The sequence below is a fragment of the Megalobrama amblycephala genome, linkage group LG24 (assembly GCF_018812025.1).
Source record: "Megalobrama amblycephala isolate DHTTF-2021 linkage group LG24, ASM1881202v1, whole genome shotgun sequence".
Taxonomy (NCBI): domain Eukaryota; kingdom Metazoa; phylum Chordata; class Actinopteri; order Cypriniformes; family Xenocyprididae; genus Megalobrama; species Megalobrama amblycephala.
Genome location: NC_063067.1, coordinates 27028210 through 27044158, shown reverse-complemented (window position 1 = coordinate 27044158; position 15949 = coordinate 27028210). Strand labels below are relative to the sequence as shown.

At 37.4% G+C, this 15949-nt stretch overlaps 1 protein-coding gene across 1 annotated transcript in view; it reads left to right on the top strand.

Moving 5' to 3' along the window:
• The window catches only part of nav1a (neuron navigator 1a), a 162883-nt gene extending 149989 nt beyond the window's left edge, over positions 1-12894 (top strand). Inside the window, 14 exon segments of the mRNA XM_048178068.1 lie at positions 925-1109; positions 1258-1342; positions 1344-1421; positions 4180-4384; positions 4503-4600; positions 4680-4775; positions 4964-5132; positions 9141-9376; positions 9486-9640; positions 9835-9906; positions 10100-10296; positions 10491-10609; positions 11597-11803; positions 11890-12894. Of these exon segments, the coding sequence (XP_048034025.1) occupies positions 925-1109; positions 1258-1342; positions 1344-1421; positions 4180-4384; positions 4503-4600; positions 4680-4775; positions 4964-5132; positions 9141-9376; positions 9486-9640; positions 9835-9906; positions 10100-10296; positions 10491-10609; positions 11597-11803; positions 11890-11973 (1986 nt within the window). The 3' untranslated portion in view covers positions 11974-12894.
• The last annotated feature ends 3055 nt before the right edge of the window (positions 12895-15949 follow it).

The window sequence follows — 15949 nt, the reverse complement described above, 5'->3', positions numbered from 1 at the left end:
TTATTTGTTTCAAGGCTGTAAAGCTCATATATGGAAATGAATGCTTCACGAATAACTATCCACAGCAACAGTGTTTCAAGTGCTCTTGTTGAAAAACATCCTTTTCTCTTTTGCCATCTAAGTGTCTGTTCCGTGTTTGAAGTACCGTGACATGAAGTACTTGAATTGAGCACTACAATAATTATTATTATACTCTGAGAGGCTGATAACATTTTCTCCTTCTGGCATAAATGAACACAATTTTGTCTAGTTTAGTTTTTTTTGTTTGTTTGTTCCCCCCCATAATAGTTTCAATCTAAATTTGGGGTCAGTATTATTATTATTGTTATTATTATTATTATTAGTATTATTATTTTAATGAAATTAATACTTTTATTCAGCAAGGATGCACTAAATTGATCAAGAATAACAATAAAGGCATTTATAATGTTACAAAAGATTACTATTTAAAATAATGCTGTTCTTTTGAATTTTCTATTCATCAAAGAATCCTAAAAAAATGTCATGGTTTATTTAGCAGCACTCTTTTCAACATTGATAACAATAATAATAATGTTTCTTGAGCATCACATCATCATATTAGAATGATTTCTGAAGGATCATGTGACACTGAAGACTGGAGTAATGATGCTGAAAATTCAGCTTTGATCACAGGAATAAATTACATTTTACAACATATTCAAATAGAAAACAGTTATTTTAAATTGCAATGATATTTCACAATATTAGTTTTTACTGTATTTTTGATCAAATAAATGCCTTGGTGAGCAGAAGAGACTTTTTTTCACTTTTGAACAGTAGTGTAAATTAATAATCTTGAACTAAATTAATAAACATATTTTTTCAGAATAAACAAACACTTGTATAATTTGTGAATTACTTCAGCGTATTTGAAGTTCTGTCTTTCTCTCAATTTCTCTATAGTTGAGAAGCTCTTTTGGCAAAGCGTTCAGCATTAAGAAGGGTGCTAAAGGCGGCTCGATGTACTCTGATATTGAAGAGATCGCCACTCCAGACTCTTCTGCCCCCAATTCACCAAAACTGGCCCATGAAGATGGAGAGAACCCACCCCCTTCCCTCCAATCCAGCCAATCAGCCACCTCCTCTGTGTGAGTAAAGTTTTAATAGTTTTTAATAAAAAAAATGTAGTAGTACAGGGGAGCAAGAGAGGGCGATTTAACTTTTGAAATGCAGCAGTAATTATTACACCATTTAAACTTATTACACCATTTATCACATTTAAAACCACTGTAACAGGATATTTGAAAGTAACGAGGAAAACGAGAGTGATGAAAAGGTGGTTTCGGAGCTGCGGTCTGAGCTGTGGGAGAAAGAGATGAAACTTGACGGATATCCGGCTTGAGGCGCTGAGCTCGGCCCACCAGCTGGAGCAGCTACGAGAGTCCATGAACAACATGCAGGTTAGTGACCAGTTTAGTATAGTTTTGGTATGGTGACATTTACCTTTGTTCGGGGAATTTTCAGGGGCAAGAATCAAGTCATTGCAATAGGAATCCACACATTCTGGAATTTTGCATGAGGGTGGAAGATTTCCCAACAGATTTGCAGCAGATTCAAGTTGGTCATGCAAATTTGCCACGTTGACCAGCAGAAAGCTGCTTGGTTTGAGAGTGACTTCTCTGTGAGCTTCATATATTGCTACACTATTGACAATAGGTCATTTTTGCAGACAAAATTGTGCCGAAATTTTACAACGTTTGTATGTCAATTCACTATATGACTTTTAAAGGTGCCCTAGAACTTCTTTTTAAAAGATGTAATATAAGTCTAAGGTGTCCCCTGAATGTGTCTGTGAAGTTTCAGCTCAAAATACCCCATAGATTTTTTTTTAATTAATTTTTTACCTGCCTATTTTGGGGCATCATTAACTATGCACCAATATATAGGTTGCGGCCCCTTTAATTCTCGTGCTCCCCCGCCCCCGGAGCTCGCGCTTGCCTTGAACAGCATAAACACAGTTTACACAGCTAATATAACCCTCAAAATGGATCTTTACAAGATGTTCGTCATGCATGCTGCTTGCATACATCGGATCATGTAAGTATAGTATTTATTTGGATGTTTACATTTGATTCTGAATGAGTTTGAGGCTATGCTGCGTGGCTAAAGCTAACATTACACACTGTTGGAGAGATTTATAAAGAATGAAGTTGTGTTTATGCATTATACAGACTGCAAGTGTTTAAAAATGAAAAAATGAATACAGTAATAAAAGATGGTAACTTTAACCACATTTAACAGTACATTAGCAACATGCTAACGAAACATTTAGAAAGACAATTCACAAATATCACTAAAAATATCATGTTATCATAAATCATGTCAGTTATTATTGCTCCATCTGCCATTTTTTGCTATTGTTCTTGCTTGCTTACCTAGTCTGATGATTCAGCTGTGCACATCCAGACGTTCTGCCCTTGTCTAATGGCTTGGTCATGAGCTGGCATATGCAAATATCGGGGGCGTACATATTAATGATCCCGACTGTTACGTAACAGTCAGTGTTATGTTGAGATTCACCTGTTCTTCGGAGGTCTTTTAAACAAATGAGATTTATATAAGAAGGAGGAAACAATGGAGTTTGAAACTCAGTGTATGTCTTTTCCATGTACTGAACTCTTGTTATTCAACTATGCCAATATAAATTCAATATTTAATTCTAGGGCACCTTTAAAATCTTAACAGATTGTAAAATACTAGGCATCATATACTTGCCGAATTTGTAAATGGTTACAGAGAAAAACTGGACATCATAAACTAAACGACTGAGGATCATAACACTACCAGACACTTCCAAATGTGGTTTTAAATCAGATGCATATCTGATATCTGGACATCTAATTTACGTCTAAACACGTATATCATATTCCCCTTGAATTCCAAGCCACTACACGGCGAGGGCGACATGTTTGGCCACAAAGATAGCTTGATAATTTCATATTGTGAAGCAGACATGCCTGTATGTGCTCACACTAAAACTTTTTTTTTTTTTTTTTAACTGAGGTGGAAACTTTATAGTTAAGAAATTGCACATGCACACAGAAACATTCAGCAGCATAGAAACTGGTTTTCAACCTCTGACCCATGAATTGAATAAACAAACTTCACTTGACGCACACTGTAATTCTCTCTCTCGTTTATTCATTTGAATTCAAATAAATTTTATAGCGTTACTTTATTTCACTTCATAATTCTAGATCTAATGAGCCGTTAGATACAATAACAAACTAAAATGACCAATATTTTCTGGTTTATATCAGTTTAGTCAGATTTTGTGCTGCAAACATCCATGATACTTTTAACTTATCCATGCTGGCAAATAATCATGGCCACACTGCAAAAAAATGCTTTACTTTGTATTTTTGCCTTGTTTCCAGTCCAAATATCTAAAAATAAAAAATTAAATCCATTTTTAAATTGTCTTTAACTAGACAAGTAGAATGACATTATATATTTTCTTGTTTTCTGCGGGGGGGTGGCAACTCGCCTCATTTTGATTTATTTATTTATTTATTTTTTATTTTTTTTCTCCAGAAAACGAAAAAAAAAATGTTATTTTATTTGTCTAGTAAAAGCATCCGGATTTAAGAATTTTTATTTATTTAGTTGGACTGGAAACGAGACAAAAATACTAAGTAAAAAAGCATTTTTTGCAGTGCAGCCGATGTGAATTATCTAAATAATTTCAATACAGCCATTAAAAAACTGAGGATTAACCATGTCACATAGTAAAGCGATCACCAACAGAATCATTTTGGGCAGGAATTAATGTAAACACAGATATCGGATACCAGTCGTGGTCAAAAAATCTGATCTGTGCGTTAAGACTTCTGTAAACGCAGCCGTAGATAGAGAACAGCTTCAGGTTTCAGTAGTGACGTCATACACTATGGTGCTTATTAAAATCGGCTCAAAATATCAAACGCTTTTTGATATCCTCTGACTGGATGGAATCATAGTCTGAAGACAATTCTAAGGAATCTGTGCCAATCATAAAGTGTGATTTTCTGTGAAATCTCTCAACTCTGCAGACTTGCGGAGATTTTCAGCAACTAATGTCAGCTCGTCCGGACTGCATATTGGAGCAAAAATCTGAACAAAAGTCATGAAGTGTACTCTAGCTTTAAGAGAAAAATCTAATTCATTTTATCATTGTAGATGATGGTGGAGAACCTGAAGGCAGAGAACGACCAGCTGAAAACAGGAAGTGCTCCGTCTTCCCTTGTCCTCCCTTGCGGCCCACCTTCTACTTCCACTTCCCAGCCCTCTGGCCTCGCCAGCCTCCTGAACTCCAACCAAAGCAAACCAACCATGAGCCTCACCAAGTCCTTCAGCCTCAGCCTCAATGAGTGCTCCAACCCTGGTGAGTTCAGTAGTTATGCCATCTGATATTTTTGGGCACTTAAAAGTGAAAGCTTGCAGCTTACTAACCTAGAAATGTCAGCGGCAGATTGAGTCAAATCATTCTTTCTATCCTGCAGATGTTGCTCCTATGGAGTTACTGAGCCTGTCATCTCAGAGGGACGGGGTCTTTACACGTGTGGTGGTCCGTATAGCTGACCAGCAAGTGTCCAGAGAGGTGAATACAGGAAAACAGAATTAAAATAGCTTTATATACATGAATATTAGCCTAAATATGCGATGTGATATACAATCAGCAGGTGAGGCAGCAGGATTTCTACATCGGCTCGGTGAGAATTCATGGGAAAACTGAGTGGTCGACGTTGGACACAGACATCGCCACAGCTTTCAGGGTGAGAGCTCTTTCTGTAGGGTATGAATGTTTAAACATATGCAAAGATAAGGATGATCATAATTTAGTATGCAAAGAGATGTAAGAAAAAAGTAATACTATTTTAGTATGCAAATGATAGGATGTCATTGCTGTTGATATTTAATATTGTACTGTTTTTATAATGTGTTCTTTGTCTTCATACATTAGGACTACATTTCCCAGGTGGATCCCAGTGCGAGTATGGGTCTGTCTGTCGACTCTATCCACAGTTACGGTATTAATCAGAGCAGGAGAGTGCTTGGAGCTGAGGCCCCTGAAAGTTCGCCCTGTGACTGTTTAAAAAAGGGTCCTGGACTCGTCACTGTCACCCTCAAAGGTGAAAAACTCACATTTTCACACTCTCACTATGTCCATTAACCTTTTTTTACACCTCATCTCAGCCTACCTCTGCTCAACGTGGTGCTTGAAGTAGTGATCGACCGATATTGATTTTTTTAGAACCGATACTGCTAATTTGTGTGTTTATGTGCCCGATAACCGATATGAAGAACCAATATTTATTTACTGTTATACTTCTGTTTTTGATACGAATACAACACCACTGAACTGAACAAACCATTTTATTTATAAAAATCACTCCCTCCTTGCATAGAAAACAAAACAAACTGTTACTAAACTGTTTTTGTTAAAAATTAGTTAGTCATGTTAATTTTAATCTTCATATTACAAAAAACACTTTACTTGAAGGGGTGTGCATAAGACTGACGTGACACCTTCATAATCATGACATGACACATGCCATGAATATGAAGGAGGTTTTATGCATGTTTATGACAACTGTCATTAAATGTCATTCGCTCAATTATGTCATTTTAATGCAAAGATGACATTGTTTGAGATGTCCGAGTTATGACAACTTGACATAAACCAATACATCATAACCTGTCAGTGTCTTTGTCATGACAACTTGACATTATTTAGCTTTATGGGTTAACATTACATTAAACTGTCATGTGGTTGGTTTTGACATTGGCTGTCATGAGGCCATTATAATAGAGTCATGAATATGTATCTTGAGCTCAACTACAGTGGTACAAATTGAACTTGTCATTAAAATGTCATTAAGTGACAATACTCTGACAAATAATTATATAACAGCATCATGAATATTTTTAATTTCATGTTTTTTTTGTGTTTTTTTTTAAGTTTCCTCCAACAGAAGGTCAGATAATAGACAATTTAAAATTTCTTAAAAAAGATGACACCTTTATAAAATAATGGTAGCACTTTATTTTAGGGTCTTTTAACTAGTTGCTTATTACTATTAGAATGCATATTACTAAAATATTGACTATTTATTAGTAATTAATAAGCACATATTAATGCCTTATTCTGCATGACCTTATTCTAGATTCTTAATCCTACCCAATACCTAAACTTGACAATTAACTATATTTAGAAGCAGTAAATTAGGAGTTTATTGAGGGAAAAGTCATAGTTAATAGTTTATATGTGTTTCCTATACTGAAGTGTTACCAAATAATGTAATGTAATGTTAACCCATAAAGCTAAGGAGTTTCTTAAGTTTGATAATTAATCTGCTATGTCATGTTTATGACAGGTTATGATGTCTTGGTAATGTCTAGTTGTCATGACAAAGACACTGACAGGTTATGATGTATTGGTTCATGTCAAGTTGTCGGAACAAAGACATCTCAAACAATGTCATCTTTGCATTAAAAATGACATAATTGAGCGAATGACACTTAATGACAGTTGTCATAAACATGCATAAACCCTCCTTCATATTCATGACACGTGTCATGTCATGATTATGAAGGTGTCACGTCAGTCTTATGCACAACCATCAAGTAAAGTGTTAACAAATAATTGTATTTATAAAAAGCATCAGCAGCAACACTGTGTTAACAATCAAAATAAATGTAGAATATCTAATGTTTTCAAATGGAGAAAATAAATTAAAGACAGGAGCCATATCAACTTTGCAGAAATGTAATACTTCATTTTAAACTACAGTTTTAGTAGATTTATAGACCGTTTAGGTCACCGTGATTTTGCCAAGTAAGACATGTTCCTGGATCAACATATTTTGTTGATCCTGGAACAACATTCCAGTCTGAAAATTTAGTCTTAACCCTATTCCTACCCCTAAACCTAATCCTACCCATAACTTATCCCTAAAATCAGAGGGGAAAGATAACATTGATGTAGAAGCACCTAACCCTGGTTGCAAGCCTAAACTTGACATAAATGGTAAACTTGTCCCTCAAATCTGATTGGTTGATTGGAATGTTGTTCCAGGATCAACAAAGATGCTGATCCAGGAACATGTCTTAGCTGTTTAATAGGCTAAAGAGTGAAGGATAATTCGCTGGATAATGTTAAATAACTGAATAATATTCTCTGGAATATTGGAATATAATAAACAAAACATCGTATTTTATTGCATTTCTCAACTGGTATGTTATATCAGAATTATTAATAATATCTTTGTCGTTCTAGATTATGAAATATCTAGCGCTGTTTATCTATGCATTTACACAGAACTATACTCAAACTGCAGTTGCTCAAGAAGATAATAAATAACGAATTTCCATAGGGTTATGTTTACTTGGATGTTTATTAGTGAATTAATGGTTATATATTAAATGTTTATATAATTACGGCGTTTTAAACAAGTGAATCTTGTTAAAAGTTACATGCGGTGGCCGAGCATCAACCCACTGAGTGAAGAGCAAAATGCAGACGACTTCACGAGACTTAATGATGAGCATAGACAACAGAGAGAGAATTAAATTCAGCGCTTTTATTTCCAACATGTGCTCGTTCGTGGCTGTATTATTTAATTAATGCAAAGTTACATCTTTCCTATCTTACGTGACTCCGTGAGCTTGTCTCTATTTCTATTTCAGGCATTTTTGAAACACATCTAATTTGTGCATTAATGGCTCTTATGTTAAATAAAGTTTACTAATTACAGCAAAGCAGGTAAGTATGCTTTACATGTGCACGCAGTTGTCTCGTCTCCGCTCAGATGCGCTGTATTGGCGATCCTGCGCGCAATTCTCAAAACACCCACAAGAAGGCAGCGTTTATCAGTAAATCTGATATTACAAAAACAATATCCAAATTATGGTAAAATGCTTAAATGTCGGGGGAAATATCGGTAAATCGATATATCGGTCGATCTCTTTTTTGAAGCGTCAAGTCATTTTAGAGTCCTCTCTGAAAGTTAAAAGCTGTGTTAATTGACAAAATCACAGGCTTTGGAGCAGATCTTATGTTTATGCTGTTTCATTCACCTCATAAATTTAGAATCTCTGACTTCCTATGCAAGTGTGTCATTAAAGGGTTAGTTCACCCAAAAATTAAAATTATCCCATGATTTACTCGCCCTCAAGCCATCCTAGGTGTATATGACTTTCTTCTTTCAGACGAACATAATCTGAGATATATTTAAAATATTCTGGTTCTTCCAAGCTTTATAATGGGAGTGAATGGGGGGCACAATTTTGAAGCCCCAAAAAATGCATGCATCCATCCATCCATCATAAAAATAATCCATACAGCTCCAGTGGGTTAATAAAGGCTTTCTGAATTGAAGCGATGGGTTTTTGTAAGTAAAATATCCATATTTAAAACTTTATAAACTAAAATAACTAGCTTCTGGCAGACGATCGTACACATACTGTGCAAGTCGACTTGCGCCACAAGAGTAACCCGTGATGCAATGTATGACACAGGATGTAGGAGTATCGTAAACTTATCGTAAACCTCTCATGGTTCAAAAAAATATGGCTGGGCAACAAGCTCCTCTTCTCTTATATCGAAATCCTCCTCTATTTCTCTTTAAAATTTCTCGTGCCCCCCATTTACATCCATTATAAAGCTTGGAAGAGCCAGAATATTTTTTTTAATATATATCAGATTGTGTTTGTCTGAAAGAAGATAGTCATATACACCTAGGATGACTTGAGGGTGAGTAAATCATGGGATCATTTTCATTTTTGGGTGAACTATCCCTTTAATGCTCATTAACCCTTTAATAATCATTTACTTCAGACATGCTGTTAATTATAATATTAATTCATTAAGGCAAACATTTTTCAGAGATCTTATCTTCATGACAAGATTGTGGACCAATGATATTTCACTGTGGGTGGAGCTACCCAGTGTGAGGCGACTAATATAGAAACCAAAAAACAGGAAAAATATCTTGTCATTGACACTGTTGACAGTCATGGTTACTCTGTTTCTGTCTACTAAATGTTTCTCATTCCTGTTTTTAATTGTTTGTGTCTTGTTCTTTGGTTCTCCATCTTCATGGCACCTCTGTTTCACCTAATCTCGCTGTTTGTTCCAGGTTTTAAGGAGAAGGGTGTGGATAGTCTGGTGTTTGAGACACTCATCCCCAAGCCCATGATGCAGCACTACATAAGTCTGCTTCTGAAGCACCGGCGGCTGGTCCTGTCAGGCCCCAGTGGCACCGGGAAGACCTATCTCACAACCCGTCTGGCTGAGTACCTGCTGGAGAGGAGCGGCCGTGACCCTGGCCCCGGCCTTATCACCACCTTCAACATGCACCAACAGACCTGCAAGGTGAAGCCTGGAAATTGCACTTTCAGATGATGAGTAACAGGAAGCTCGTTCCACACTGATTTGTGTTGCAAGCAGTTGTAAAGCCTCACTTTGGTCTTCTCTCCCTCAGGACCTCCAGTTGTACCTATCTAATCTGGCCAATCAGATTGACCGTGATTGTGGCGCTGAGGACATTCCACTGGTCATTATCTTGGATGATATCAGTGATGCGTCCTCTATCACTGATCTGGTCAACAGTGCGCTGACATGCAAATATCACAAATGGTGAGTGGTCATTTGTTAAGAGAGAATCTCTCAAAAATCATGGCCTTATTTCAAGGCAAATAAAGTCTATATTAAATATCATTTTGGGAAGAAATATGACCTGGACGTGTTCCTGACAGGCTTTGAGAGATTCACTCTTTTACAAGATGATTTTGATGGTTTTTTTAACTATTTTTCTTGGATATTTATTTCAGTCCGTATGTCATTGGAACCACCAATCAATCTGTTAAGATGTCATCAAATCATGGCCTGCATCTCAGCTTTAGGTAAGTTCCTCATCTCTTTACCACTGTTTCATTACAGTTTGTCGATTCTATTAAGGTTAAACTTACCTTAATAGAATCTAACTGTAGAATAAACTGTTACCTGAACTTACAATAACATCCTCATAAAGAAATTTTAAATCCCAAATCAATATTCCAAATGTACTTCATTTGTGATTTTCCCATTTGTCTGAAGAATGGTCACCTTCTCCAACAACGTGGAGCCTGCAAATGGGTTCCTAGTGCGTTACTTGCACAGGAAGTTGGTTGAGACGGAAGATGAAAGCACAGTTCACAACGCTGAGGTGCTGAGGGTTCTGGACTGGGTGCCTAAACTCTGGTACCATCTCCATACCTTCCTGGAGAAACACAGCACCTCAGACTTCCTCATAGGTACAGATTTAAATGTTCTACATATCTGATCACAAATTGCTCTTCATGAAAAACATTATTTAACCATTTAAATTTTGTTGTGGAGATATAATACCTTTCAGAGGTTATGATTCAGTTTTAGCACAGCTTTAGTTCTAGCATAGATCAAAGCCAAGTTTCCAAAAACATCTCAGCTATGGCTCTTGTCTCCGCAGGTCCCTGCTTCTTCCTGTCTTGTCCAGTATCTTTAGCAGAGTTTCGCTCCTGGTTTATTGACCTCTGGAACCAGTCCATTATTCCTTATCTTCAGGAGGGAGCTAAGGATGGTGTGAAGGTAAGCTATTATCCACATAGGCCAGTGTTTTCCAACCCTGTACCGGGACGTACCTCAACAGTACACATTTTGGATGTCTCTCTTATCCGACCCATTTATTTCAGGTCTTTTCTAATGAGCTGAATTAGGTGTGTTTCGTACCTCCAGGAAAAGGATTAGGAAACACTGACATAGGCAACTAAATATTAAAGCAGGGGTGTCCGATCCTGCTCCTGGAGGTCCACTATCCAGCAGAGCTCAGCTCCAACCCTATTTAAACACACGTTGCTAGTGTGCTAGCCTGGTCAGGGAGCTGTAGCTTTCTGTTTTTACAGGGGTTCTGGGAGAACAGTCAACAACTTTATGCTGGTTTAAAGGTTGGGTAGGCAGTTTCAGAGAGGCTAGCAATTGCAAGCATAAGATCCCACCCTCCCTTCAGAGCGTCTCCAAAGCCACGCCTCCTCCAAAACGCATGAACGCGTTCAGCACAGTCTGCAAAGTGTTATGAGACGAGAGATGGCGTTAAATTATCTCATGTCTCAAAGCACATAACATTACAATAATAATCAATGTAAGCAACTTACAGAGCTCTACTTGTACCACCTGACCGCTGCAGATTCATTTTGGCGTTGATAGATAAATTTGCGTCTGAGGACATGAACAGCTCCAGGTAGAACATCACGGGTTGTCATCTCGCAATTACGGTTACCGAATGCAACGATTGGATGAACATTTTTTGGTCCTTAGACTGCCACAGAAGATATATGTATGTTTTAATATTTAGACCACTTCTTTTATTGATTGCTATCAATAAATATTGCTATCAGGATGTGAAGAGTTTCAACCAGTATAACAAAAAGTGTTTATAAAACAAATTGCCTACCCTACTTTTAAGGGTTTATTCTACCTTAAAATTGGGCCAAAATGAGGCAACTCAATAGGATTAGGAACAGAGCAACGAAGCAGTGAAGTTTTGGAGCTCAATCTTTGCATTCATATATATTTTAGGTCCACGGTCAGAAAGCAGCATGGGAGGATCCAGTGGAGTGGGTGAGGGATACGCTGCCCTGGCCTTCAGCTCAACAGGACCAGGCCAAACTCTTTCATCTCCCTCCGCCAACCACTGGCCCCAACACTGCTCCAACACTCCAGCAGCCCAGTGATGATAGGTCCAACAAGGACACGTCCCTTCCCACCATGGAATCTGATCCACTGGTGAGTGTCCAGTACAGCTACACCTGTGCCGGTGCGAAAAAGTCTGCATGTGTTCTGACAAGCTGTCCGTTCTGTCCCTCATTCAGATGGCAATGCTGCTGAAACTCCAGGAGTCGGCCAACTACATTGAATCTCCGGAACGGGACATTTCAGGCAATCCCACTTTCTAGGTTGAGCTAAAGTACTTGAGAGCTCCCTAATGGCTAGTGCTGTTTCAAAACACTGTTCTGTACAGCTGATTTGCACCTCCTGTCTCCTTCAAAAGGTTTATGAGAGTCAAGGAACTCTCAAGAACACCCAAGTCAAGGCAGACAAAACTCTCAGTCTGAAAGAAGAACAGAAGAACTGTTCCTGCCAGATCTAAGCGAGAATCGTTTTTTGCACTGTTGTCTTAACCAGTCCTTCCTTTGCTTATCTAACCTGCAAGTTGCATGGCAAAACTTGCAACTGAGGATTGTGAAGATTGGATGATTGTGAAGATGAGATGTTCTTGTCTACTATACTGGGAACAAAATGTGCTTCATATTTGTTCAATTTACTTTTGTTGTAGGTGATATCTGTCCATATGGACCAAAAATCTATTTATTCTTATTTGCAAGAGTACCGACACTCCATCCTCAAGATCCAGTCACCTGAATCCTGTACACAAAGGTGCGGTTACATTTAGACCAACTTGTGTGGATGCAAAATCTAATGTACAAGATGGTGCTTAGAATTCAGCCTTAAATGATGTCCCTCCATATATCATAAAGTCAGTTTCATAGCAATTTGAAAATAACTCTATATTACCTCAGTTTGCATAGTGATGCAGTTTTAAGGTGCAGTACATACCCATAACCAGGTTGCATTTATTCCTATCAAACATGCAGACATGAAGCAGACAGATGTAGACTGTAGATCTCTGAGAGGATGCACTTTGATTTGTAGCTTTTAAGCAAGAGCACTGACTGACTGTTCAAACTCGAGGGTCGTTCACTCTAATGGTGGTTTGCAGCGGCAAAGCAACCAGAAGTCATTCTTTTCAATGAGGTGGCATGAGCGACAGACTGTTGCCGATGGACAAAGTTGAGTTTAACTATATGCAAATGTGACACTACCAATGGGAGAGCAGACAGTGAAGATCATGTGATCTGCTACTTGTTATTGTTGGTTATTCATTGTCTACAGAAGTTGCTGAATTTTGGCGGCACTTGGAGATGCAGCAAAGCAGTGGGGCTCATGTGATCCACTGCCTGATACAGTTGGGGGCGACCTCAGGTGATTTAATTGCTGGTTATAACAACAGGTGCTGTTACCGGTGCATGGGAGCAGTATGCAATGTCTTACCTTCAGTAATTGCTTATGTGCATTGAGTGCATTTGACCTTAAGGCCTGGGTATACTTCATTTTCCACGTTAAGCTCAGTCTTGTGTACAATTGAGCAAGCCTTTCAAACGATGCTCTTTCAACTGTGAGTGTGGATAGATAATGTGTTAGTGGACCTTGCTTTTCAAGTGCTCAAATCACTGAAAATCACATGGATAGACCCGAGCTGGAGCAGAACGTGGACAAGGGAAGTATACTTTCGGCTTTAGTTCTAGTACCTAAGGTGCTCGTGGATCATCAAGATAATCCAAGGCTTTGTTCTCACTGACACCCCAAACCCGATTTGCTTGCTGATGTCATTACTGTAGCAGCTAATATAAGCCCTGTTTCCACCAGGTATTAACGTGTTTCAAATGTGTTTTGTTGAGAAACTCCTTTTTTTTTATTTTGCGCACGCTCTACGTAACTTCCGCAGGTACGTCAAATGCAGTGCATGAATACTATTGAATGAAAGAACCCGTGGCTTATGAGCAAGCAGGAAAGGAAGAGAATGCAAAGGATACGGATGGCAGCTGCAATTTCAATCGTAATCAATTTGTTTTGGTACAACACAGACCATTTAAATGAATAAGCGTTTATGTGTGATATGGTCATATGCAGTGTTGGGGAACGTTACTTTCAGTGTTGGGGGTAACGAATTACAGGTAACTTGAGTTACGTAATCAGATTGCTTTTTTTCAATTAACTAGTAAAGTAACACATTACTTTAAATTTACAATAAAAATATCTAAGTCACTTTTTCAAACAAGTAACACAAGTTACTTTGTTTTCCCATGTATTGACTGACAGCTTTGTCAGTTTTTGGTTTGAAAAGGCCTTTACATTTGCCAAAAATAGAACTTTTTTGTTGTTATTAAAAAAACAAACAAGGCCAGCCAAGGTGAGAAAAAGTAACGCACAAGTCATGTAATACATTACTTTCCATAAAAAGTAACGCAATTAGTTACTTTATTAGGGAGTAATGCAATATTGTAATGCATTACTTTTAACTTTCCCCTACACTGGTTACTTTTAAAAGTCAGTCAATACATAGGGAAATCAAAATAACTTGTGTTACTTATCTGAAAAAGTAACTTAGGTAATTTGTTGTAAATTTAAAAGTAATGCGTTACTTTACTAGTTACTTGAAAAAAGTAATCTGATTATGTAACTCAAGTTACTTGTAATCTGTTACCCCCAACACTGGTCATATGTGTTTTTAACTACCTCCGTAAGTTTGTTTAGTGATCCGAACATTTTAGACGCTGTTTATACCTGTATTTAGTGCTGAACACTTGCGATAACTTCACCAAAAATACATCTTAATACCAGGTGGAAACAAGTCTGTAGATATACTGGACACTGCCTGAACAAATGAAACCAATTTGAGCTCCTGCCAAGTAAGACGGGGCTAGATTGTGTTTGAAAACAAAATCAGGATTGTTTGAGTGTGAACAAAGCCAAAATGGTTTAAACAATTTGTTTTGTCTGGAGGAGGTTCAGCAATTTGTTATTTTGGCCTTTGTTATGTCTTGAGGTTCAAAGCAAAATAACATCAGTGTTAGCTTACGGTTTTACAAACTCGTATGTCCTTTGGTCTTCTCTAACAATGTAGCCAGTTTTGGAAATGTTTAATATCTGGATTTTATTTACGATAATTTCAAGTCACAGGAACGGCCCCATGTCAGGGTCTTTTATAATCTCTCAAATCATTCCAGTAATATTTAACTCTAATGATTAAAAAAATCTCGAAAATCACACTAAAAAATAATAATGGTGGATTGTAACTCATGAATGCGTTTGCTATTGGCTGATTACAAGTGCTCCAGAACTGTATGTGCATGAAAGCTTTAACTTTGAGGAAAATTATAGTTAAAAAAAGCACCTTATCAGGAGACGCCAAAGGATGTGTTGGCAACGTGATCTTTTACCTAAATTATTATTATTACCTAAGTGAAGTTGAATTTCTCATGTATGTGTACTAACCGGTCTTAGTACTAGCACTACATGAAACACATGCCGTTGTAATCTCAGAATGTAAATTGGATCAAAACATCAGTTTGCCAACACACCTAGTACTCTTGATGATGCTTGCTGATTCTTGTGCTTGCGTTTAAGTGTCCTGTTACTGTCAGACGTAGCTCTCCAAATGAATAACCACAGCGTTTTTTTAAAGGTCTTTTTTGTACGTTTTTTACTAAAGGATCTTAGTCTGACATTTGTAAATAGGATTTTCAAAAAAAAATTGCCAAAAAATAAAATGCAAAGGTCTATGGTAGAATAAACATTGCAAGGATCAAATATAATAACTATAAACTGAATGTGTCTGGTTAGATTTACATTACAGTGAGGATCGCAGTCATCTCTCAATAGTTATTGCCTTTCCTGTAGGGGCAAGTTAACTGCCACAAAGTAACTAGATCATGTTGCCTATGTACATTTTCCACTATAAAAGTGTCCTGTTTATTCTCTTCCGGATCGTACAAGGTATTGAATAGCTTTTACGATTAGTTGGTCACAACAATCCATATAAAAAAATAAACAGTAAAAAAGAAGTGGTAGTGGTGCTTCAAATCACACAAGTACCTCAAATCTGTCTTAACAGCTCATTGTATGATCAAAACACTTCCCTTAATAGCTTATGGATAGTTTGGGGCTTTGGGGAAGATTCCCCGTTGTTTGTCTTGAAAATGTGCCTAATATAAGCCAACTCGTTGAACATTGCAATACCTAAACTATTATGTTTTGCAAGGGATTGTTTGCTGTGGAGGATAGGAATGCGAGCGAACGTGCTATCCTTTT